The sequence below is a fragment of the Phyllobates terribilis genome, unplaced genomic scaffold (genome assembly GCF_046119375.1).
Source record: "Phyllobates terribilis strain yellow unplaced genomic scaffold, ASM4611937v1 Scaffold_2__4_contigs__length_985480577, whole genome shotgun sequence".
NCBI lineage: Eukaryota > Metazoa > Chordata > Amphibia > Anura > Dendrobatidae > Phyllobates > Phyllobates terribilis.
Genome location: NW_027362762.1, coordinates 360,423,809 through 360,449,744, shown reverse-complemented (window position 1 = coordinate 360,449,744; position 25,936 = coordinate 360,423,809). Strand labels below are relative to the sequence as shown.

At 42.7% G+C, this 25,936-nt stretch overlaps 1 protein-coding gene across 4 annotated transcripts in view; it reads left to right on the top strand.

The window, feature by feature from the left end:
• The window catches only part of FRMPD4 (FERM and PDZ domain containing 4), a 773,166-nt gene that overhangs the window by 719,950 nt on the left and 27,280 nt on the right, over positions 1 to 25,936 (top strand). For all 4 annotated transcript variants that reach the window (XM_073664699.1, XM_073664698.1, XM_073664700.1 and 1 more), the window contains 4 exons: positions 11,262 to 11,369; positions 17,478 to 17,609; positions 24,153 to 24,272; positions 24,751 to 24,887. In XM_073664699.1, the coding sequence (XP_073520800.1) occupies positions 11,262 to 11,369; positions 17,478 to 17,609; positions 24,153 to 24,272; positions 24,751 to 24,887 (497 nt within the window). The remainder of the gene's footprint in view (positions 1 to 11,261; positions 11,370 to 17,477; positions 17,610 to 24,152; positions 24,273 to 24,750; positions 24,888 to 25,936) is intronic.

The window sequence follows — 25,936 nt, the reverse complement described above, 5'->3', positions numbered from 1 at the left end:
TTAATATTTGGTATTGAAACCTTTGTTTGCAATTACAGAGGTCAGACATTTCCTGTAGTTCTTGACCAAGTTTGCACACACTGCATCAGGGATTTTGGCCCACTCCTCCATACAGATCTTCTCCAGATTTTTCAGGTTTCGGGGCTGTTGCTGAGCAACATTGAGTTTCAGCTACCTCCAAAGATTTTCTATTGGGTTCAGGTCTGGAGGCTGGCTAGGCCACCTTGAAATGCTTCTTACTGAGCCACTCCTTAGTTGCTCTGGCTGTGTGTTTCAGTTCATTGTCATGCTGGAAGACCCAGCCAGGATCCATCTTAAATGCTCTTACAAAGGGAAGGAGTTTGTTGGCCAAAATCTTGCTATACATGACCCCATCCAACCTCCCTTTAGTATGGTGCAGTCATTCTGACCCTTTGCAGTAAAGCCCCCCCAAAGTATGATGTTTTCTCTGCTATGCTTCAGGATTGGGTCGGTGTTCTTGGGGTTGTACTCATCCTTCTTCCTCCAAACACGGCAAGTGGAGTTGATACCAAAAAGTTCTGTTTTGGTCTCATCTGACCACATGACTTTCTCTTGTGTCTCCTCTGGATCATCCAGATGGTCACTGGCGAACTTCAAAATGGGCCTGGACATGTTCTGGCGTGAGCAGGGTGACCTTGCGTGCCCTGCAGAATTGTAATCCATGATAGCGTAGTGTGTAATGTTTGAGACTGTAGTCCCAGCTCTCTTCAGGTCATTGACCAGGTCTTCACGGGTAGTTCTGGGCTGATTCTTGAACTTTCTCAAAATCATCCTTACCCCACGACGAGAGATCTTGCATGGAGCCCAAGGCCGAGGAAAATTGACCTTCATCTTGTGTTTCTTCCATTTTCTAATAATTGTGGAGTCGAATCAAGAATCTGTGGCAAGAGCTGAAAACTGCTGTTCACAAACGCCCTCCATCCAACCTCAATGAGCTCGAGCTGTTTTGCAAGGAAGAATGGGCAAGAATTTCAGCCTCTCGATGTGCAAAACTGATAGAGACATACCCCAAGCGACTTGTAGCTGTAATCGCAGCAAAAGGTGGCGCTACAAAGTATTAACTCAAGGGGGCCGAATAATATTTCTCGCCCCACTTTTCAGTTTTTAATTTGTTAAAAAAGTTTAAAATATCCAATAAATTTCGTTCCACTTCACGATTGTGTCCTACTTGTTGGTGATTCTTCCCCAAAAAAATTGAATTTTATATCTTTATGTTTGAAGCCAGAAATGTGGCAAAAAGTAGAAAAGTTCAAGGGGGGCAAATACTTTTACAATGCACTGTGTATATATATGTATATATTTATTTATTTTTTACATATATATATTATAAACATACACTATTACATGACAATTAAAATAAAATTTATATTGCCTTATTTTTGAAATATGTGTCAAATACTTAGTGTTGCAAAACTGCTCCCTATGGTAATACAGTAATAGATATAAGATCTTTATCTGCATTTCTTTTTCATACAGTCAAACTTGAAAGTTTGCTATTAAATTTTCTTTCATGTAATAAAAATTTTAAAGAGTTCATTATGATTACATAAAATATAGTTGTCATTATTTCACTGACTTCAACATCATTATTTCCATTATCATCATTAGCATCAAGATAAGGTGTCCAAAATTAAACAAACATTTAAGTAACATCCAATGATTGTTTCATTTAGCATAAAATGTTTATTTTTATATTATATATATTTTTGCATTTTTAATCCTTTGGGTCTTTCATCAGTTCTATTGCTATGGCTTTGGCTAGCTCTACTGGAAAAAAAATGTTAATGGCATAGTCGTAATTTCATCAAGAGAGTGGAAAAGCTGTCACTTCCATTACAAACTGCATTATTCCATTTTCTAAAATCCTATCTATTCTATCCTATATTTGGAAAGACATGACCCATTAAGGCTTTCTTGTGCATTCTGAAGGTCAACAATGTTTATAGTGTCAATTGCCTCTATCCAGTATGATGGGAATAACGTGCTGAAAGAACTAATATTAAGAGTTGTGGAAAGCTAAGAGAAAAGAACATGAAATTACATGATTTGCTTCTTTTTCCTCTTACATCAGCTTGCGCAAATATTTTTGGAACTTTTTTGAGCACAATCACATGTGATGATTTGTTGACAAGAATAGAAAGCTTTTTTAGTGCTTTAATAAAAAAAAAAACAAGAACAGGAACTTGTCTGGTAGAAGCTTTTCTTAGGCTTATCTGAGTCACAGCCACAATGAAATCTGTTATTAATTAGTGAATCACCAACTTTAATATAATTCTCCGTGTTGTGATAAGGAGCCAAGAAATGCTAATAAACTTCATCACACGGATTTGTAAAATAAGAAAAGACACCCACAGACTCCCTCCAGCATGCACTGCATTGGACTGAAATAGACATTTACCTCTTGCAATTAGACAATCATTTAGCAGTATTAACTGGTAAACTAAACAAGGTTCTCCCCCAATATTATCTAGTAATCTCAGATGTACAGGTTCTTATGGATGTGCTGCTGCCTGATAACCACTTACAAAAAACACTGCAACTGTTAGTGTAACTAAAAAAAGAAAAAGGACACATAAAAAAGATCATTTGCGCTTCTTAAATTTTACCAATATGAATCTTTATTGTAAAGCAAAACCAAAAGTCTGGATAAAAGAAACAAAAATATTTAAAGGGATTATCCGGGACATTGCTTAATTTTTTTGCTGTGGGGGCCAAGGTTTTACAGGCAGGTATTTGCTAAGTGCGTTAGTTTGGTGCAGTGAGCAGCAGATAAATCATCTGTTTTCTCATGCCATATATACTGAAAGCCATATAGAAATTTGAAAATCTGAAATGCAAAAGATTAATTGTTACAGCGGTGGAGGAAGTTGCTCTGTAACATCATCCGGCTGTGACTGAGATGAGTAATATGCCATATATTCCATAAAGCCCTCCACTTTCTCCGCACTGAGGGTATGTGCCCACGGTCAGGAGCCACTGCGGGTATGAAACTGCGTGTTATGCAGCGTCAAACGCGGAACGGCCAGATGTTACGGCATAGTGGATGGGATTTCTAGAAATCCCATGTCCACTATGCGTCTCTGTGCACCTGCGGATCACCCGCGGAAACTGACAAACGGCTCGTCTTTCAGACCTGCAGCATGCAAATTTCTCTTGCGGGTCCACATGTGGACTTTCCCCATAGAGTAACATCTATGAGGAAAGTCTGCATGTGAAAATAAAATTGCGCCGCTCATTTGCATAAAATAAGGGAGGAAGCCGCGTGGCTATTCTGCAGCATCGGGGCCGCAGGCGGCTCCTGACTGTGGGCACATACCCTAATTTGCTTGCCAAAGTAGGCTAATTGTGGCCCGTGCTTGGCAGTACTGCTGCCTAGACTGCTGGTGCAAGTGGTGATGGAAGTGTTGCTGAGGCTGCTAGCGGGTCCCACAACCTTAGTCATGGTATAGGTTTTTTATCTATTATACTACCTCATCCATTGCCATTGCCACTTTTTCACTTACATTTTGTACAACACTGTAATTATCTTTTGACAAGCTTTTTAACCATATTTATTCCACTATCACCAAAAAAAGACTGAATAAGAAATATTAAGTAGTTGCGCGTACAGAAAGCATTATCTGGCCATAGGACTCAGTATAGTTATAGCATGCACAGTTGTCAAATTGGACTAGTAAAACAAGTGTGCAAAAACAGCAAGAAATAATAGTTAGAAAGGTACATGTAAAGAAAGCAAAGTGCAGCATCAGGTTGCAATGTAGCTGTGGCTCGTATGGTTGTCAAATTGGACTAGTAAAACAAGTGTGCAAAAAATGATATACATAGTAAAGTTTTTCAGGTTGTTTTCTATATTTTTTTTTTTTTTACAATATTCAATTACACTTCCCTAAAAATAAGAAATAAAGACCTTTAAGAAATAATAGGTAGGTACACATAGAGAAAGCAAAATGGGGCAGAAGGCTGCCTGCAGTATGGGTGTGAAGTGTACTGTTGACAAATTGGACTGATAAAACAGTTGTGCAAAAACAGACATGCAGAGTTAAATGTTTCGATTTTTTGAGATCTAAGGGGTAAGTTTTCTCCTTATGGAGAGTGACATGCCAGGTCTGGCATGCCAGTATGAGGAGACTTAAACGCATATGCTTTGCATGCTTCTCTGGGAAATTAAATATGCAAATTGTCTCTTCAGAGAGGAAGAGTACTTGAACTCTTGTGCCACTTTACAATATGTAGAACTAGAGTTCAAGTCATCTTCCTCTTGGCAGACACAATTTGCATATTAGAGTTTTAAAATATTTTTTTCTATTTTTTTTTAACAAATTCAACTACTTTTACCCAAATTGCAAGAGGCCGCTGTATTGATGTGGCAGGTATAAATGTAAAATTTGAAAAGTAAAACAGATGTGAACAAAAAACTAGTTTTTTTGCAACACGCATACGTGAGGTAGACAGTCACAGTTATTTGATTTGGGAGTTATTTTCTTTTTGTATTTTTAAAAATCAATTTTTTCCCCCTTCACAAACAGGATTGCACAAGAAATGCAAAATCACAGTAAAGTCGCTTATAACAAGCAAGCACACCGTCTGTGAATGATACGGATTTCAAATTTTTTTCTGTAAAAAAAATAATATGCTGGATTGCTTGTTTTTAATGCATTGGGAATGAAAGAAGAAAAAAATTGTAATTGTAATTCAAATACAACAATACAAATGGAAGCTACACCATATCACTAATCAATCATACTCAGTCTGGCACTCCTGTCTGCCAGCTCTCCTATTTCTCTCCTTCATCAACTGCATCTCTGTAATATTTGCAGACTGCTGCACTAATCTTTACTGTTGTAGTTGTACAACACATTACTGTCCTTGAACGTTTGTTCAATGTTTTATGACTTTATCCTTCTATCTCTATTGCTGAGCTGTGAGCTCTGACATCCTCTTTCTCTATCCTGAATCACACTAAAATTGCCGCTGCATTCCCTACCTAGTCTTTTATATGTGTCTTAGGCTGTGTTTCCATGATGAGCTTTTGGCACGTTTTTGACGCTGCATGTTTTTACTGTGTCAAAAACGCAGAGTTGCAGATTTATAGAAATCTCATGCCCACTGTGCTTCTTTTTAATGTTGCATAAACTGACCTGCGATGTGTTTTTCAAATCCGCAGCATGTCAATATCTCTTGTGGGTACGATGAGTTTTTTGAGTGGAATTTCCCTATAGACTTGCATTAGGTGCGGAAATTTTGCAGGTAAAAAATGTACATGCATTTTTAGTGCATGTCCACGACGAAAACACATCAAAAACGTATCTAATCTGCACCTAAGTATGTTAATAAAGTTTTCTGATAGCAAAAAAACAGGAAGTATCAAAACCAAAGCAGCTTTATTTAATGTATGACATACCAAACGGAGACAAAAATCACAGTGTTAAAAAAGCGATTAAAACATATGTTCAAAACCTGCAAACAAAAACGCAATGAAAATATGCAAGTAATCTAATTTAAATAATAGGTGCAGAAATGGTGCAGAAAATCTGCAACATGAAAAATTGAACAAAAGCTCATCCTGGGAATGTAGCCTTATTGCCCCTACTTATTGGCCGTGCTTTACCATTTGATGTAATAGTTGCAAGGCATTATTGGGAAACCTGTGTGGCTATATCTAATGTCATTTGTGACAAAATGGAAGGTGGCACTTTTTGACAATTAGAACAAATCAAATCGTGAATTGTTTGAGTTCAATAGAACCTGCAAATTTCATATAATTCAGAGTTTCTCAACTGCTGTCCTCAAGACCCACCAACAGGTCATGTTTTCAGGATTTCCTTAGTATTGCACAGGTGATAAATTCCATCACTTGTGCAATGTGAATGGAAACCTGAAAACATGATCTGTTGGTGGGTCTTGAGGACAGCAGTTGAGAAACACTGATATAATTCATCAGAAATTTGATTTGTATCGAATTGGTTGAACATCTCTATTGGCCACATCTTGCTCTTGGGCCAACTATATGGCTCCAATTCAGGTCATAAAGCGCTGTATAAAGCGGTATGCAGATCATTGTATCACTGGCATAATAATCACCTTTGATTACAACTGTACACATTACTTTTAGAATTATATAGAAGTTGAATCTGTTTTCTTGACATGAGAAATCCTTCTATTGTGGTTGAAAATTTTCCCTGCAGAAATAACTTTTTATAAGCACCTAAATCAATATGTTATACAAGTGGATGTTGGTAGGAGTTTTACATTCGATTTAACAGTGGATTTGAAAAACCTCTTCTTACCCTCAGAACTGGAAGAAATCTCTGCACTATTTCTGCATGTCTTGGCAGGAAAAACACACGTTTCTTGCACATTTTTTACATGTGTTTCTGTTGCAGATTTTTCCACGCTCATTAGTATGGGTGAAATATGTAGCATAAACTCTGAAAGAATTGACATGCCGCAAATTTAAATCTGCTGCAAATCTGCAATTAAAAAATAAGCAACGTGTGCATGAGACTTCAAGAATCTCGTTCACTTTGCAGGCACTAGTAAATCCCTCTGGTTTTGTGACAAAATTGCATCGAAAAATGCGACGAAAACATAACCTGTGCACAAACCCAATGAACTCACATGCATTGTTCTATACTTACAGATTTTATGTGCAGAGTTTAGGTTCCTGTGGTCTGTCATCTGATGTACTTATTGTGAGCACAGCCTCATTCTCATAAGCCAATCTATATATATAATCGTCTTATCCCGTCTGTCTGTCTGTCTGTCCAGGAAATCCCGCGTCGCTCATTGGTCCGGCAGCGGCCAATCAGCGCCGGAGGATTTCTAAAAAAAGATGGCGGCCGTTAGCGGCTCATCTGCGGGACGGAGCTGAGCGGCGATGCAGCCGGGAGATGAGCGCCGCGAGGCGCTCATCTCCCGGCTGGCAACAGCAGAAGGAACCCGACCGCCGAACCCATCTGCGGGACGGAGATGCAGCCGGGAGATGAGCGGCGCGAGGCGCTCATCTCCCGGCCGGTATCAGCGGAAGGACCGCCGGCGCCGCTGACCTCCATGCGGAAAGGAGGACCGGGGAGCGGCGCTGCGGGTCGGGATACTTCTGCTGCGAGCGCCCGTGATGTCCCGGGTTCTCGCAGTGTAAGTAGACGCACAGGCAGCGACGCTCCTCGGTCTTCACCAAGACGATTCGATGATTGGTCGCGGTCTTCGGACCCGACCAATCACTGATCTTAGCGCAAAACTTAAACACCGCTGTGCTGATTGGTCGCCAACGCTGCCCGCGACCAATCACCGATTTCGGCGCCAAATTTAAATATTGGCCGCGACCAATCACCACAGCGGTGTTTAAATGTGGAGCCAAGATCGGTGATTGGTCGCGGCCGATATTTAAATTTGGCGCCCAAATCGGTGATTGGTCGCGGCCGATATTTAAATTTGGCGCCCAAATCGGTGATTGGTCGCGGTCAGCATCCGCGACCAATCAGCACAATAGTGTTTAACTTTGGTGCCAAGATCAGTCATTGGTCGCGGGCCAAGACAGCGACCAATCACTGATTTGTGCGGCAATTTTAAATAGCGTCCGCGACCAATTGGATGTCAGCGCCGCTGCCTGTGCGGATACTTCCGCTGCAAGAACCCGGGACATGAGCGGGCGCTCGCAGCAGAAGTATCCGGACTCGCAGCGCCGCTCCCCGGTCCTCCCTTCACACCCTAGCCGCTGATGTCCCCACTGTATCCGCATGGTGTTACAAAGGTCCGGAAATTTGTGTTAAAAATCGCTGATTGGTCGCTGGCGCTGCCCACGACCAATCACCTATTTGGGCGCCAAATTTAAATATCGGCCGCGACCAATCAGCACAGCGGTGTTTAAAGGTGGAGCCAAGATCGGTGATTGGTCGCGGCCAATATTTAAATTTGCCGCCCAAATCGGTGATTGGTCGCGGGCAGCGCCAGTGACCAATCAGCGATTTTTAACACAAATGTCCGGACCTTTGTAACACCATGCGGATACTGTGGGGACATCAGCGGCTAGGGTGTGAAGGGAGGATCGGGGAGCAGCGCTGCGGGTCGGGATACTTCTGCTGCGAGTGCCCGCTCATGTCCCGGGTTCTCGCAGCGGAAGTATCCGCACAGGCAGCGCCGCTGACTTCCATGCGGCTAGGGTGTGAAGAGAGGACGGGGGAGCGGCCGCTATTTAAATCTGCCGCACAAATCGGTGATTGGTCGCGGTCTTGGCCCACGACCAATCACGGATCTTGCCGCAAAAGTTAAACACTGCGGTGCTGATTGGTCGCGGACGCGGCCCGCGACCAATCACCGATTTGGGCGCCACATTCAAATATCGGCCGCGACCAATCACCGATCTTGGCTCCACATTTAAACGCCGCTGTGCGGATTGGTCGCGGACGCTATTTAAATGTGGCGCCAAAATCGGTGATTGGTCACGCCCAGCGTCGGCGACCAATCAGCACAGCAGTGTTTAAATGTGGAGCCAAGATCGGTGATTGGTCGCGGCCGATATTTAAACTTGGCGCCCAAATCGGTGATTGGTCGCGGGCAGCGTCCGCGACCAATCAGCACAGTACTGTTTAACTTGGGTCACTAGATCAGTGATTGGTCGCGGGCCAAGTCGGCGACCAATCACCGATTTGTGTGGCACATTTAAATAGCGGCCGCGACCAATTGGATGTCAGCGCCGCTCCCCGGTCCTCCCTTCACGCCCTAGCCGCATGGATGTCAGCGCCGCTGCCTGTGCAGATACTTCCGCTCCGAGAACCCGGGACATGAGCGGGCGCTCGGAGCAGAAGTATCCCGACCCGCAGCGCCGCTCCCCGGTCCTCCCTTCACACCCTAGCCGCTGATGTCCCCACAGTATCCGCATGGTGTTGCAAAGATCCGGACATTTGTGTTAAAAATCGCTGATTGGTCACTGGCGCTGCCCGCGACCAATCACCGATTTGGGCGCCAAATTTAAATATCGGCCGCGATCAATCACCGATCTTGGCTCCACATTTAAACACCGCTGTACTGATTGGTCGCGGACGCCATTTAAATGTGCCGCCAAAATCTGCTGCGAGCACCGGCTCATGTCCTGGGTTCTTGCAGCGGAACTATCCGCACAGACAGCGGTGCTGACATCCACGCGGCTAGGGCGTGAAGAGAGGACCGGGGAGCGGCGCTGCGGGTCCAATAGGTCGCGGCCGCTATTTAAATTTAAGTGTGGCGCCAAAATCAGTGATTGGTCGCGCCCAGCATCGGCGACCAATCAGCACAGCGGTGTTTAAATGTGGAGCCAAGATCGGTGATTGGTCGCGGCCGATATTTAAATTTGGCGCCCAAATCGGTGATTGGTCGCGAGCAGCGCCAGCGACCAATCAGCGATTTTTAACACAAATGTCCGAACCTTTGTAACACCATGCGGATACTGTGGGGACATCAGTGGCTAGGGTGTGAAGGGAGGACCGGGGAGCGGCGCTGCGGGTCGGGATACTTCTGCTCCGAGCGCCCGTTCATGTCCCGGGTTCTCGCAGCGGAAGTAGCCGCACAGGCAGCGGCGCTCCCCGGTCCTCACTAATACGATTCCGCTCCCCGCTCCTCACCAATACGATTCGCTGATTGGTCGCACTCTCCACACCCGACCAATCAGTGATCTTGGCGCTAAAGTTAAACACCGCTCTGCTGATTGGTCGCGGCCGCTGCCCGCAACCGATCACCGATTTTGGCGCCACATTTAAATTACTGTTGATTGGTTGCAGACTCCAGCCGCGACCAATCAACGAGATTGGCGCCAAATTTAAGCAACGCTCTGCTGATTGATCGCGGTCGCTGGCCGAGATCAATCAGCAGTATTGGCGCAAAATTTAAACACCGCTCTGCTGATTGGTCGCGGTTGTCGGCCTTGACCAGTCAGCAGTATTGGCGCCAAATTTAAACCTCACTCTGCTGATTGGTCGTAACCACTGTCCGCGACCAATCTGCGTTTTTTGTGCCAAAATTAAACAACGATCTGTTGATTAGTCACGGTCGCCGGCCGCGACCAATCATCAGCATTGGGGCCAAATGTAAACCCCGCTCTGCTGATTGGTCGCGGCCGCCAGCCGCGACCAATCAGCGAGATTGGCGCCAAATTTAAACACGTCTCTGCTGATTGGTCGCGGTTGTCGGCCGTGACCAATCAGCAGTATTGGCGCCAAATGTAAACCTCACTCTGCTGATTGGTCGCAACCACCGGCCGCGACCAACCTGCGCTTTTTGTGCCAAATTTTAACACCGCTCTGCTGATTGGTCGCGGCCGGCGACCAATCAGCGATTTTGGCGCCAAATTTAAACCCCGCTCTGCATCGCTCTGCTGATTGGTCGCGGACGCCGACCGCGACCAATCAGCACTATTGTCGCCAAATTTAAACACCTCTGATGATTGGTCGCGGTCGCGACTAATCAGCGATTTTGGTGCCAAATTTAAACACCGCACTGCTGATTGGTCGCGGCCGCCATCCGCGACCAATCAGCGAGATTGGTGCCAAATTTAAACAACGCTCTGCTGATTGGTCGCGGTCACCGGCCTCGACCAATCAGCGATTTTGGCGCCAAATTTAAACAACACTCTGCTGTTTGGTCGCGGCCGGCGACCAATCAGCGATTTTGGCGCCAAATTTAAACCCCGCTCTGCATCGCTCTGCTGATTGGTCGCGGTCGGCGGCAGCGACCAGTCAGCAGTATTGGCGCCAAATTTAAACACCGCTCTGCTGTTTGGTCACGACTAATCAGCGATTTTGGTGCCAAATTTAAACACGCTCTCCAGTCCTCACTAACACGGTTCGCTGATTGGTCGCGGCCGCCGCCCGCGACCAATCGTCGATATTGCCGCCAAATTTAAACACCGCTTTGCTGATTGGTCGCGGTTGCCGAACGCGACCAATCAGCGATTTTGGCCCCAAATTTAAACACAGCTCTGCTGATTGCGCCCGGTCGGCCGCATACCTATTCTAGAATGCCCGATGCATTAGAATCGGGCCACCATCTAGTGTTATATAATTATTTGAGACTATGGGTTTTTTTTTAAGCTTTCTGATTGGTTTTACTTTATGTTGTATTTAATAATTCAATAATGCTTCACTTTTGTCAAAATTGTGCTCATCTCATATCTCATTATTATGACTTTTGTTTGTTGACACCCAACCATCAAAAATGAATAGAAAAGAAGAAACGTTAAATTGACCTACTTCTCCCTTACATTTCCATAGGAAACAGTCAAAGACAATTCACTTCTATTCATGCCAAATGTCCTAAAAGTCTATTTAGAAAATGGGCAAACCAAATCCTTTCGCTTTGACAGTGGTACATCTATAAAGGTAAGATGATTAGGAATGTCTTTTTATATGACTGTCTCTAGAGAGGATTCCTATTAACTGAAAAATGTTCTACTGAGGACCATGAGAAAGGATTCAGACCTCTAGTGTATGCTATACGGAATCATTTCAGGTTCTGATCATGAAATTAGAAACCATAACCAAGTAATAAAATCCATTTATTAATAAAATTCTATTACCAGTAACTATATTAATGCATAACTGAAGGGGAATGACCACTTTTCAAACTAACGCGCAATGATTTATTTTTTTTGGATCACAGTTGAAGGATATACCCATGAAAATTGCTTCAGGTCCGTTTATATCTTGAGCAGTTCATACATAAATTAGCATATATTAACTAATGTCCATGCAGTCGAATAAGCAATTGCTATAATATTTAAGTAAACATTTGTACTGTGACTACTTTAGTGGAAGAGAATTATTCCAGAAGTTTCGTAGCCAAGTATATCCAGATAACAGCTTTTTACACAGACTCCTGCTCCTCTCTAATTTTCTCTCTGACCCGCTTGCTAACCTTTTGTACTCGGTTACACTCATTGTTTTAATGGTTTCAGGGCTTCAATAAAACATTGTAATAACATAGTGTTACAGCTGCTCTTCACTAAAGACGTGGCTTTTAACCTGCCAAAGCCTGACCTTGTAATAATGATGAACAGAGTCTGTCCATATGTTTTACCTCTTATATGAAACGTATCTTAACCTAAATGCCGCAAATTGACAATGAGCTACTCTAATCATATATTGAGGGTTCTATCCATTAAAAGAAAAATAAAAAGTGGGATTGCATATTGCTTACACCAGATGTCTCATCGGTTACAGTATGCTACTTTATGCCTTATTTATATATTATTTGGAAAAAAAGCAGACGAGAGGTATTCTTTACAGGATTGTGTTGATGAAGAATGGCCATGTCTTCTTGGTCATGTGTCCAACCTGAGAGTAAACCGCAAAGTCCAAATTTTGTCAAATGTTCCTCTTTTCAGTTCTTGTACACCCACTATGTACGGAATTGCAACACAGCTCTTTGCACGTGAATAGTGTTTTATTGTAGCTCCCACGAACAGGATATGGCTGGCAGGACTATTATGCAGTGAAAATCAGCAAGAAATGCAACGCCTAGCGTTGTACGCCCTTTCATGATGATTATAAGTGGTGGTCCCAAAAATATGGAAATTGACAATTAGGATGTGATGACAGTCTAGCCATATGCTATTACTTCCTATAGTGGCAAACAAAGAACTTTATTATGTAGGTGTCACCAAAACAGGGCATGTAGACTGAAGGACAATATCTCAAATTGTTAGACCCTCCAGTCACCATAAATAATGTACATAAATAGATTAAAGGGATATTCTCATTCAAAATCTTAACTTATGTCATACAGACATTATATCCCCCCACAATGAGCTTATTAAACTCTGGCAGAACCATCCATGTATGATACTCCAATTATTACACAGTAGCCAATGGCTATTCATCCAAATTGCTAGCATTTAATATTACACAGCATGTCCACAGGAAATTTTAAGGGCAGGTGCAGACGACCATTTTTTTTACATCCGAGATAATCGGTCCGATTATGCTAATCACACTCTGATCACCACCGGAATTGGACATGTGTACAGCCCCATAGAATAACAAGGGTACGAGTGTTATCCTTCAAAACCACAGATAACACTCGTCCGCTTAAAATGGTCACCTACACGAACCCTTATGCTGATTGTAGCTTTCCTTGTTGATAACAGCTGATCATTGTAAGATTCTGAAGTGATAACAGCTGATTGTTGGGCAATTTCCAGTCTAAAAGGGGTTAAGACAGGTCACCTGCACTTTTAAGACCAATCAGTAAGAGGGATAAGGCAAACATATAATTAGGCCCACCATGGTCATTGTCTCAGGTTAAATGCATGAACCCTGAATTAGATTTTTCTTATGAAGTCTGGTTTTATGTGTTCAATAGCTGTCAGCTATTTTCCCCATACACATCGGAGCTCACTGGATGAGCGTGTATATGTTCTCTATTGAGAGAAGAGGATAATAAAGTTATCTCGAAGGTAGAAAGAAGGATTAGGCATGAAACATTCAACATGCCTAATTACTATTCCCCCCCCCTAAAAAACGAGCTCATTGAGGCCAGAAACCTTCCATAGACCAGAAGGGCACAAGACCACATTTTCTTTATATTAGCTGGAACTTTTAATTTTTTTATGTCTATGAAACTGTTTTGAAGCCTTCTTGTTGTATTTTTACGGGACAATTTTGAGTCTTTTTTGTCATTATTCTGAAGTATATATATGTTTTTCTTTAATATATACAATTTTTTTATATTTTCTTATAATGGTAGAATGCATGGAAAAAAATAATTCAAAGCTTTGTCATTTTTTGTTGATGGCATTTAATGCTTACCTTAATTGACAAAGTAATATTATTACTATATGGCTCATTGAAACCATGAGATGGAATTATTGGGTGTGATGGGAAGATGAAAAAGGTAATCCCATCTCAATATCAGTACAGAAATCAATGCTGAAATATTTTATTCTTCATCATCTAATGGATGTTGCACTGAAGAGGGGCAAACACATAACACTGCCAGGCCATCATTTCTACACCTTCTAGAATGTGGAAAAACCCTAAAAATGACTTCCTTTAGATCTGTGATTATATATTGTAAGTAGGTGTACACATAGATTTCAAGGCTTTTCTAATAAAACAATAGCTATACAATTGTGCTATATAGCTGGTTGTAGTGAGAACAATACTATCTGCAGTGCAATGTGTGAATTATTTTTCATTTTTGCTTGAAACACAGTTTAATCTCAGAATAGCACGGCAGTTATGTAATGTGAATGTAATCATAATGGCAGGCTGCACGATATACAACAAAACATACACCAGGCTAAGCAGCAGCAACTCTTGCCTCTTTTGTGTCAGGCAGTAATTAGAATTGCTATTATAAGTAGATTATTTGTTAATATCCTCCTATCAGAGGGAATCACATTTCTGATCAAATTTCAACACTTGGATTTGTTCTTGACATTCGTTTGGTCCTCTGCATTTCCCTCGGTCTCATTAAGAAGACCAATGAGTCTCTAACCTGTGATATTGTAGCAGCAATGTTTAATTGGTGCCGTAATCTACGTAATCCAAAATATGTCTATCAGCTTTCCCATCACTTCTCTCATTGTACTTAACATTTCCTGTTTAACAATCCATGCCATCTGTCTGTGGCACGTGCAGAAGCAAATCTCCGCAGCACAGATTAAAAACTTGACATTTTATTTACATAGGTATTTGTATTTTTAGAAATTTATGGATGCAGATACATTAACCAATTCCAGACACCTGGCATACTATTATGTTATATGTCGGGTCTAGTGATGAGCGAGCGTGCTCGTTTAACCCTTTCACCGAGCATGCTCGGGTGCTTACCAAGTATCTTCGGCGTGCTCGTATATTATGTTCCAGTCCCTGCGTCTGCATGATTTACATCTGTTAGACAGCCTGAACACATGCAGGGATTGCTTGTTTGTTAGGGAATCCTCACATGTGTTCAGGCTGTCTTACAGCAGTAAATCATACAGACGCAGGGACTGGAACATAATATATGAGTATGCTGAAGCTACTCAGTAAGCACCCGAGAATGCTCGGTGAAAGGGTTAGCTGAGCACACTCGCTCATCACTAGTCGGGTCCCCTTCTTTGATGCAAGCTTGGGAGTTGAGCATGCATCATTCCGGGCAGGCAGTGTCACACAGACAGCATCTGCCTCTAACATCAATGGTTAGAGCCGAGCCCCTCCTGCTGCTGTTAACCTCTTCAATTCCACTGTTATTCTATCACGCCAGGTATGAGTGCAACACAGAGGGGAAAGGGAAAGAGAGCCCAGACACTAGGGAAAGGGGGAAGAGGTGACCTCCTAATCTGGACTAGCATCACCCTGTCTCCCCCTAACGTCCCTATACAGCCTCCGCAGCTGTCGCCATTCAGATGCCTTGCCCTACTATCCCTGGCGTAAGGCTGTAGCTGGGGGAGGAAGGAGATGAGCACTAGTCAACCTCCACTAGCACTCTAAAGACAAAAGGGGAAGAAAACAATGGGGAACAACAACTCAGCTTTAGAAGAACTCCAACAGGGCACATGGCCTCAAGACTCCAGAGAGGACGTGATGCTGCTTCAGCCAAGTTCCAAGTAGAAATGAGTATAATCGGCGACGCCCACCTAGACACACCAGGTATATATACACCCTGACTAAAGGGAGGTAGTCGCCCGGTCCTAAACACAGCCTCCTATCTAGGCAGCTGTCTGCATTGCCAAACGTGGAGATCTCCTGCAAACCATTGCAGGGCGACTGTCTGTCACCTCTGACACACCCATGACATAATCTCTGATCATGGGATGCCGATGGGTAGCTATGGTCTTCAGTAGACTCCCATACCAGCCATTCTTTGATGATTCTGTGACTGCCATTTATAAAAGCAATATTATGATATAGTATAAACGATCAGACGATCACAGGTTCAAGCTCGCTAATGGGACTAAAAAATAATGTACAATATTTAAAAAAAAAGGTTTTAAAGATATAGAAAAAAATAAAAATCCAATCTATCAAAATATAAAATGAATTAATCAGTTAATGCTGAAAAGAGAAAAAAAAAATCAAAACTCCAGAATTGTATTGGTCATGCAAAATAGTGCAAAGAAATGTAATAAGAAGCGATAAAAACGCTATATCTACCGCAAAATGTTTTATAAAAATGACATATCTGCCCCAAAATTTAATCATAATGCGCCAAATGTGCACATGGATTTTTTCCAAAATCTCTGAATCTTTTGATGATATAAAGTTCTGTAGATGGTAAGATATTCAAAGTTTTTGATATCTTTTACTCGTCTCCAAAAGTGTAAAAACATTCTTTTCTTTAGACAATCCATTCGTAGGCCCTTGGGTCAACTTTCTGTGAGCTGTAAACACAATGGTACACCACTATGGCTTTCAACAATGTGCTAGAAAGGACTCAATAAAATCAATGAATGTCAGTTCAGTGAATGCCATCTAACATTAGCTTCTAGTATTTAGTCTAGTAACTGCAGAAAAATCAGTTGCTTGCAAGAATACCCGTCAGTGAGATACCCCATGCTGGGTTTGCATTCTGTCTTTTGCACTGTGCACTAGAGATCCATTGCCCAGGGCAGCACAATGTAGAGGGGAGGCATGGGCACTTATTATAGTCATTATTAATATCAGTATTTAGCCTTATTATAGTACACCTTTCACCGAACATCAAGGCTCAACTAGTCTTGTTCATTGCTATTCTTTTAAGGTGAAAATGGAGAAATTTTAGTAAGTCTGCTTGCGACACATCTCAACATTCCAGAAAAATATGTATCTACGAGACAAATGTAATTTTTTTTATGTATTTGCAAAAGCTTATGTAACTGCATTGATAAATTACCTCTATTGTCTAAATTGTGTACTTTGAGTCAGTGCCTAGGGCAGCGCGAGCTATAAATAAAGTCATGACTCAGGGACCTCCACAGACCTTGATCTGGCCTGTTCTCACTAAACCATAAAATCTGAAGTTCTGAAGGGTGTGTTGTCCAATAACATAACTCACCATTCAACTGCTACTGAAATATGAGCAAAATATGAATTTATCAAAATATAGATGCTATCGTCCATTTATCAGGGTTAGTAGGTTGCTTAGTCAATGTCATAAGATAGTTTTGAATAGTATATCTTTACTAGGAATAATCATCCTTATCTTAATAAATTATGGTAAAATATGGTGAACTAAATAGTCTGCTTTATTTGTTATCCTGTGTTATACTATATAAAGCTATTTTCATTCTCTGGTTTAGCTGATATTAGCTATACTCATATATGTTTCCACACTGGGATGAATGAATGAATGTCCAGACCCCAAAAGTCATTTGTTTAATCTGTGAAAAATTTTGATGAACATGATTTTATTTTTTGCCTTAATTTTTTTGCCATTCAAATACAGATTTTAGCCTGTTACAACTGGTAGTTGGATGCTTGGATATGTGAAGGGTTTTGTACTGAAATATTATGATTTTCTTACAGGATGTTATATTAACACTCCAAGAAAAGCTTTCAATAAAGTGCATTGAACACTTTTCCTTGATGCTGGAGCAAACAACTGAGGGAGCTGGAACTAAACTCCTTTTGTTACATGAACAGGAGACACTAACTCAGGTATATATTATTATTATTATTATTATTTATTTTTAGAGCAGCATTGATCCATGATGCTTTCCATGAGAAGGGGTTACATTCAAAATACAAATATAGATTGCACTAAACAAACTAACAATGACAGACTGGTACAGAAAGGAAAGGGCCCTGCCCTTGAAGTCTTACAGTCTACAGGATATGGGAAAGTAGACAGTAGGTTAGAGGATTGCTGCAGCTTCGGTGGTGGTGGGGTGGCAAGGGGTCATTGCAGGCTGTAAGCTTTCTTGAAGAGATGGGTTTTCAAGTTCCGTCTGAAAGTTCTGAATGTGGTGGATAATCGGATGAGTTGAGACACAGAATTCCAGAGGATGGGGACACTTGGGAGAAGTCTTGGAGGTGATTGGGCTAGGAACATATGAGTTTGGAGGACAAAAGGAGGTCTTGGGAGGACCAGAGGTTGTGTGTTGGAAGATATCGGTGATCAGTTCAGACATATATGGAGGAGACAGATTATGGATGCTTTGTAGGTCAGCGTTAGTAATTTGAACTGGATATGTTGTGGAATTGGGAGCCATTGAAGGGATTTGCAGAGGGGAGAAGCAGTGGAGTTTCAGTACTGCGGAGAGCATGGTGTCATTAATTGTGAAAGATAGATCGGGTAGGGGAGTTAAGTCAGATGGAGGAAAGATGAAGAAGGTTAAAGAGATGGGTTAGGGCCAGGATAAGCGTGCTGGTGAGGTTGGTGAGGAGGCTGACCACTGAGTAAGACCAAAGGAAAAAGTGAGCAACAGGAATTTGAAAGCTGCAGACTGGTGGGTGTCAATGGGAATGTTGAAGTCACCTATGATGATGGTGGAAATGTCAGAAGAGAGAAAGTATAGAAGCCAGGTGGAGAAGTGGTCAATAAAGGCAGTGGCCGGGCCCGGGGGTCGGTATATGATAGCCATTTGTAAGTTAAAGGGAGAGTAGATACAGACAGAATACACTTAAAAAAAAAGAAAGGATGAGGGAGGGTAGAAGTGGGATGGGGTTAAAGGTGCAGTTGTTAGAAAGGAGAAGACCCCCTCCACCACCATGTCTATGGCCAAGGCGAGGATTTTGGTAAATTGAAGGTGACCGTAACACAGAAGGTGAGGCCATGCCGGAGGATGTCAGCCATGTTTCAGTGAGGCCCAGGAAGGGAGGTAAAGAGATCGTGATTGACATGGAGCTTATTGATAGAATGGACATTCCAAAGAGCTTCAGAAAAGGGAGCAGTGGAATGAAGGTCAAAAGAATGGGTTTTAAGTTGCAGACATTACGGAAGTGTATATACTGTGTATGTATATATGTATACTAGATGGTGGCCCGATTCTAACGTATCGGGTAGTCTAAAATATGTATGCGGCTGACCGGGCGCAATCAGCAGAGCGTTGTTTAAATTTGGCGCCAAAATCGCTGATCGGTCGCGGCCGGCGACCGCGACCAATCAGCAAAGCGGTGTTTAAATTTGGCGCCAAAATCGCTGATTGGTCGCAGCCGGCGACCGCGACCAAGCAGCGAACTGTGTTAGTGAAGACCAGAGAGCGTGTTTAAATTTGGCGCCAAAATTGCTGATTGGTCGCGGCCGGCGACCGCGACCAATCAGCAAAGCAGTGTTTAAATTTGGCGCCAATATCGCTGATTGGTCGCGGTCAGTGGTCACGACCAATCAGCAGAGCGGTCTTTAAATTTGGCACCAATATTGCTGATTGGTCGCGACCGCCGACCGCAACAAATCAGCAAAGCGGTGTTTAAATTTGGCACCAAAATCACTGATTGGTCGCGGCCAGCGACCGCGACCAATCAGCGAACTGTGTTAGTGAAGACCGGAGAACGTATTTAAATTTGGCGCCAAAATTGCTGATTGGTCGTGGTCACCGGCCGCGACCAATCAGCAAAGCAGTGTTAAATTTGGCGCCAATATCGCTGATTGGTCGCGGCCAGCGACCGCGACCAATCAGCGAACTGTGTTAGTAAAGACCGGAGAGCGTATTTAAATTTGGCGCCAAAATTGCTGATTGGTCGTGGTCGCCGGCCGCGACCAATCACCAAAGCAGTGTTAAATTTGGCGCCAATATCGCTGATTGGTCGCGGCCGGCGGTCGCGACCAATCAGAAGAGCGGTGTTTAAATTTGGCGCCAAAATCGCTGATTAGTCGCGGCCACCGGCAATCAGCGAATCATTTTAGTGAGGATCGGGGCGCCGCTCCCCAGTCCTCCCTTCACACTTGCCGTTGGGAGATCACTGGCCCTAGCTGCATGGAGGTCAGCGGCGCCGACGGTCGGGGTACTTCTGCTGTGAGCAGCCTGGTCATCTCCCGGCTGCATCACCGCTGACCTCTGTGCAGAGCGGAGTTTAAATTTGGCGCCAACAATGCTGATTGGTCGCGGCCGGCGACCGCGACCAATCAGCAGAGTGGTGTTTAAATTTGGCGCCAATATCGCCAGCGGCCGCGACCAATCAGCAAACCGTGTTAGTGAGGACCAGAGAGTGTGTTTAAATTTGGCGCCAAAGTCAAGCGGCCAGCAGCCGCGACCAATTAGCAAAGCGGTGTTTAAATTTGGAGCCAAGATCGCTGATTTGTCGCGGCCGCGACCTATCAGCAGATCGTATTAGTGAGGACCAGGGAGCGGCGTGCCTGTGCGGGTACTTCCGCTGCGAGCAGCCGGGAGATGACTGTCTGCTCGCAGCAGAAGTATCCCGACCGGAGGCGCCGCTCCCCGGTCCTCCCTTCACACTTGTGGTCGGGAGATCAGCGGGCCGCTGATCTCCCGACGGTAGCCGCATGGAGGTCAGCGGCACCGCCGGTCGGGGTCCTTCTGCTGCGAGCAGCCGGGAGATGACAGGCTAGCACCGGTCATCTCCCTGCTGCATCGCCGCTGACCTCCATGCGGCAGATGAGCCGCTAACAGCCGCCATCTTTTTCTGAAATCCCGCGTCACTGATTGGCCGCGGCCGGACCAATCAGCGACGCGGGATTTCCTGGACAGAAGGACAGACAGACAGACAGACGTGATAAGACGATTATATATATTAGATATATATATATATATATATATATATATATACATACAGTGGGGAAAAAAGTATTTAGTCAGCCACCAATTGTGCTAGTTCTCCCACTTAAAAATGAGAAAAATGAGAGAGGCCTGTAATTGACATCATAGGTAGACCTCAACTATAAGAGACAAGACATTTTGGTGAAAAATAAGTATTTGGTCAATTACAAAAGTTCAACTCAATACTTTGTTATATATCCATTGTTGGCAATGACAGAGGTCAAACATTTTCTGTAAGTCTTCACAAGGTTGGCACACACTGTTGCTGGTATGTTGGCCCATTCCTCCATGCAGATCTCCTCTAGAGCAGTGATGTTTTGGGGCTGTCGCTGGGCAACACAGACTTTCAACTCCCTCCAAAGGTTTTCTAAAGGGTTTCTCCAGGACCTTGAAATGCTTCTTATAAAGCCTCTCCTTCATTGCCCTGGTGGTGTGCTTGGAATCATTGTCATGCTGAAAGACCCAGCCACGTTTCATCTTCAATGCCCTTGCTGATGGAAGGAGGTTTGCACTCAAAATCTCACGATACATGGTCCCATTCATTCTTTCATGTACACGGATCAGTCGCCCAGGTCCATTGGCAGAGAAACAGCCCCAAAGCATGATGTTGCCACCGCCATGCTTCACAGTAGGTATGGTATTCTTTGGATGCAACTCAGCATTCTTTCTACTCCAAACACGATGAGTTGTGTTTCTACCAAACAGTTCAACTTTGATTTCATCTGACTATATGACATTCTCCCAATACTCTTCTGGATCATCCAAATGCTCTCTAGCAAACTTCAGACGAGCCCGACTTGTAATGGCTTAAGCAGATGGACACATCTGGTACTACAGGATCTGAGTCCTTGGCAGCATAGTGTGTTACTGATGGTATCCTGTGTAAAGTTCGTCCCAGCTCTCTGCAGGTCAATCACTAGGTCCCCCCGTGTGGTTCTGGGATTTTTGCTCACCGTTCTTGAGATCATTTTGACCCCACGAGGTGAGATCTTGTGTGGAGCCCCAGATGGAGGGAGATTATCAGTGGTCTTGTATGTCTTCCATTTTCTAATTATTGCTCCCACAGTTGATTTCTTCACACCAAGCTGCTTGCCTATTACAGTACTATAGATTCAGTCTTCCCAGCCTGGTGCAGGGTTACAATTTTGCTTCTGGGGTTCTTCGACAACTCTTTGGTCTTCACCATAGTGAAGTTTGGAGTGTGACTGTTTGAGGTTGCGGACAGGTGTCTTTTATACTGATATCAAGTTCAAACAGTTTCCAGTACTGCAGGTAATGAGTGGAGGACAGAGGAGCCTCTTAAAGAAGAAGTTACAGGTCTGTGAGAGCCAGAAATCTTGCTTGTTTGTAATTGACCAAATACTTCTTTTCCACCAAAATTTGAAAAAAATTTCTTTCCATATCAGACAATGTGATTTTCAGAATTTGTTTTCTCATTTTGTCTCTCATAGTTGAGGTCTACCAATGATGTCTATTATACTTTTTAAGTGGGAGAACTTGCACAACTGGTGGCTGACTAAATACTTTTTTCCCTACTGTATACATTTTTGTATATATATATATATATATATATATATATATATACAAAATCATTAAGATAATGAAAATAAGATAAGTAACAAGATTTATTGTTGTTTCTTATGAACAAAAGATGTCAGCTAATAACACATTTACATGGTGATTAATTAAAATACTGCATAGATATTGATGGAGGAACTGGTCCCATTATTTGCAATGAGATCATTCCCTGATGTCCAGTCCATCAATAGCTGCACCACACAAGTCCAGAGGACCAGATTCTAACAATTCATTTAGGGTCTCTTTCACACATCAGTGTGTCCAGTACGTGTGGTGACAATTTTCACACTTACTGGAGACACATACACATGTAGACCCATTCAAATGAATGGGTCTTTGCACATGTCATCGTGTTTCCACGGACCATGTGTCTGTGGGCAACACACGCTGACTTGTCTGTTTTTTTTATGCCGCACATCCGTGTGTTATCAGTGTGACACGTACGGGCGCCTGGGTTCCCCTGGGTTAACACTGTTCCCAAGCGCCGGGTGCTAAAGGCATCTATCATCATTGCCCCCTGCTTGCGCTGCGATCAGCACTAGCATGGGACAATGTTGACAGTTGTATTGTGCCCCCGCTGTGTCCAGCAAGTGTAAAATAAGAATTATCTATGTGACCGACAGGCAACCGCACACGCTCAGGAGCAGTGCAGAATGACTCGCTGCAGCGATCGAACCCCTGAACTGCTCTGAGCTCAGTGAGTGACAGGACATCACTCAGTGAACTCGGCGTAGGGGTCTGCTCACTGCAGCGCATCATTCTCCTCTGCTTCTCAGCATGTGCGGTCGCCTCAAGCCAGGTGAGTATAATGATCTTTTTATGTCATTCTTATTTTTACAGGTTTTGGAGACATCAGGAGAAGACTACTACTCTCAATATTGTCCCTTGCTGACGCTGACCACAGCACAAGCAGGGGACAGTGATGAAAGATTCCTCCAGCGCCCGGCGCTTGGGAATAGCGATAACTGTACTGCTAATTCCCAGGCTCTGGTACGTGTGATCCTGCTGTGGCACACGGTTGCCACACATATGCCACACCGGTACACACATACACTGATATCTCCAGTACTGTTTTTTCCAGTACTGGAAATATCTGGATGCGTGAAAGAGCCCTAACGTTGTGATCCTACCACAGACCAGTGCCTGTTGGGAGATATTGAGAAGATCAGATGGCAACTGATTCATTTTTGCATAAGTTTTGCAATTCATTATAATCTGTTGAATTGAATTAGACTCAAAAAAACTGACCTTGACTGAACATATATATGTGAACCAAGCCTTATTGTTCCTGGTCAGGCTAGGGTGCTGCAGAGACTTATCACCAGATAGCTTGAAATTGAATGTGTATTTCCTTGTACTTGCTGGAGATGTTCTGCTGTGCTCAGTGGCTCTGCTCAAAAATCAGCCACATTGTCATTTAATGGGGGTAATTCAGCCTCAAATAAGTAGTATATGACTTCTTTCTAATGCAGACTTTTCTGCTGTTCAAGCAATAATCTGTGCAGAAAATTTCAGTTGAAGCTGAAACCCCATTCATATGCATTAAATGTGGATTGCACATAGTTATTATGAGGATTTGGGTATAAAACCCACAACAAAATCCTTGTTAAAGTGGGATACGTGAACAGGGCCTTACTGTACATAGCAATATAATCAAGAAAGAAAAGAAAATGTAGCGAATATTACTCCAACCTACATTAGTAAGCAAGTAGAGAATGCAAATAGAGTGGAGGAATACATGACTGCGGCAGCCACCTTGGTGCATATAGGTCAGCATAAGAGCTGAATACATAAGTAAAATATTGTTATTATTATTTAGAGCAATAGATAAATGGTTGTAATTATGTACATAACCTTTTTGCCCCAATTACTCACAAATCTACTAACATTATTGTATAATGTCTAGGTGACTCAAAGACCCAGCTCGCATATGATGAGATGCCTGTTTAGAATTAGCTTTGTTCCAAAGGATCCGATAGACTTACTTCGGAGGGATCCTGTTGCCTTTGAATATTTATATGTGCAGGTAAGAGATAATCTTCACCACACTAGTACATGTTCAAGATCCTGTATGGAATAAATCAGAAGAACGTAAGTGTCGATATTGTATAGTTGACATATACTATTTACTAGCAGTTAGATAAAACAGAAATATATTCTTTTTGATGTACAACATAACATAAAATAGTGTAGGGGACCTTTTCGAAATGTCAAGTTTCTATTGTAAATCATTAAAAATGAATAAGCTATCATATAAACTGGATGTGATCTTAGTAGATTTTGTTCCTTTCCATTAAATTACGCTCAGCCCTCATAGGCACTGCTGTATGACATTGATGTTTTAATCACACTTCTCTTCAAGCCCAAGATGTACTTTATGTAGACTTTTGACAGTGACGATATTTATTATGCTTTTTATCTCCGTTAACAACGTCCATTTTAAATTACTGCATTATATTGTCTGGAATTCTGAGCCTAACGCCCCATCTGTTGGTGAATTGTAGAGCTGCAATGATGTTGTTCAAGAAAGATTTGGCCCAGAGCTGAAATACGACATTGCATTAAGATTGGCAGCATTACAGATGTACATTGCAACTGTTACCACGAAGCAAACACAGAAAATCTCATTGAAATATATAGAGTAAGTATCATTAGAAATTAGTTTGAGAGTCCACAGTAATTTTTGTATTGTATTTTATATTATGCAAGAAACCATATATTCAAAATTTCTATATGTCTGCATGTATAAGCACTGGGAAGAAATATTTATATTGGCTGATTTTGCCTTTCTAATGGCTAAACATTATTTATTGACACTAATATTTAATAAATTAGTTTCTTCACAATGACAACTCTACTACAGGTGCATCTCACTAAATTAGAATATCATCAAAAAGTTAATTTATTTCAGTTCTTCAATACAAAAAGTGAAACTCCGATATTATATAGAGTCAATACAAACAGAGTGATCTATTTCAAGTGTTAATTTCTGTTAATGTTGATGATTGTGGCTTATAGCCAATGAAAACACAAAAGTCATTATCTCAGTAAATTAGAATACTTTATAACAACAGCTTGAAAAATGTTTTTAAAATCCGAAATGTTGGCCTACTGAAATGTATGTTCAGTAAATGCACTCAGTACTTGGTCGGGGCTCCTTTTGCATCAATTACTGCATCAATGCAGCGTGGCATGGAGGCAATCAGCCTGTGGCACTGCTGAGGTGTTATGGAAGCCCAGGTTGCTTTGATAGCAGCCTTCAACTCGTCTGCATTGTTGGGTCTGGTGTCTCTCATCTTCCTCTTGAAAATACCCTATAGATTCTCTATGGGGTTATGGTCAGGCGAGTTTGCTGGCCAATCAAACACAGTGATACTGTTGTTTTAAACCAGGTATTGGTTCTTTTGGCAGTGTGGACCGGTGCCAAGTTCTGCTGGAGAATGAAATTTTCATCTCCAAAAAGCTTGTCGGCAGAGGGAAGCATGAAGTGCTCTAAAATTTTCTGGTAGACGGTTGTGCTGACTTTGGTCTTGATAAAACACAGTGGACCTACACCAGCAGATGACATGGCTCCCCAAACCATCACTGATTGTTGAAACTTCTCACTAGCCCTCCAGCAGCTTGGATTGTGGCTTCTCCACTCTGCCTCCCGACTCTGGGACCTTGATTTCCAAATGAAAATTGGAATTC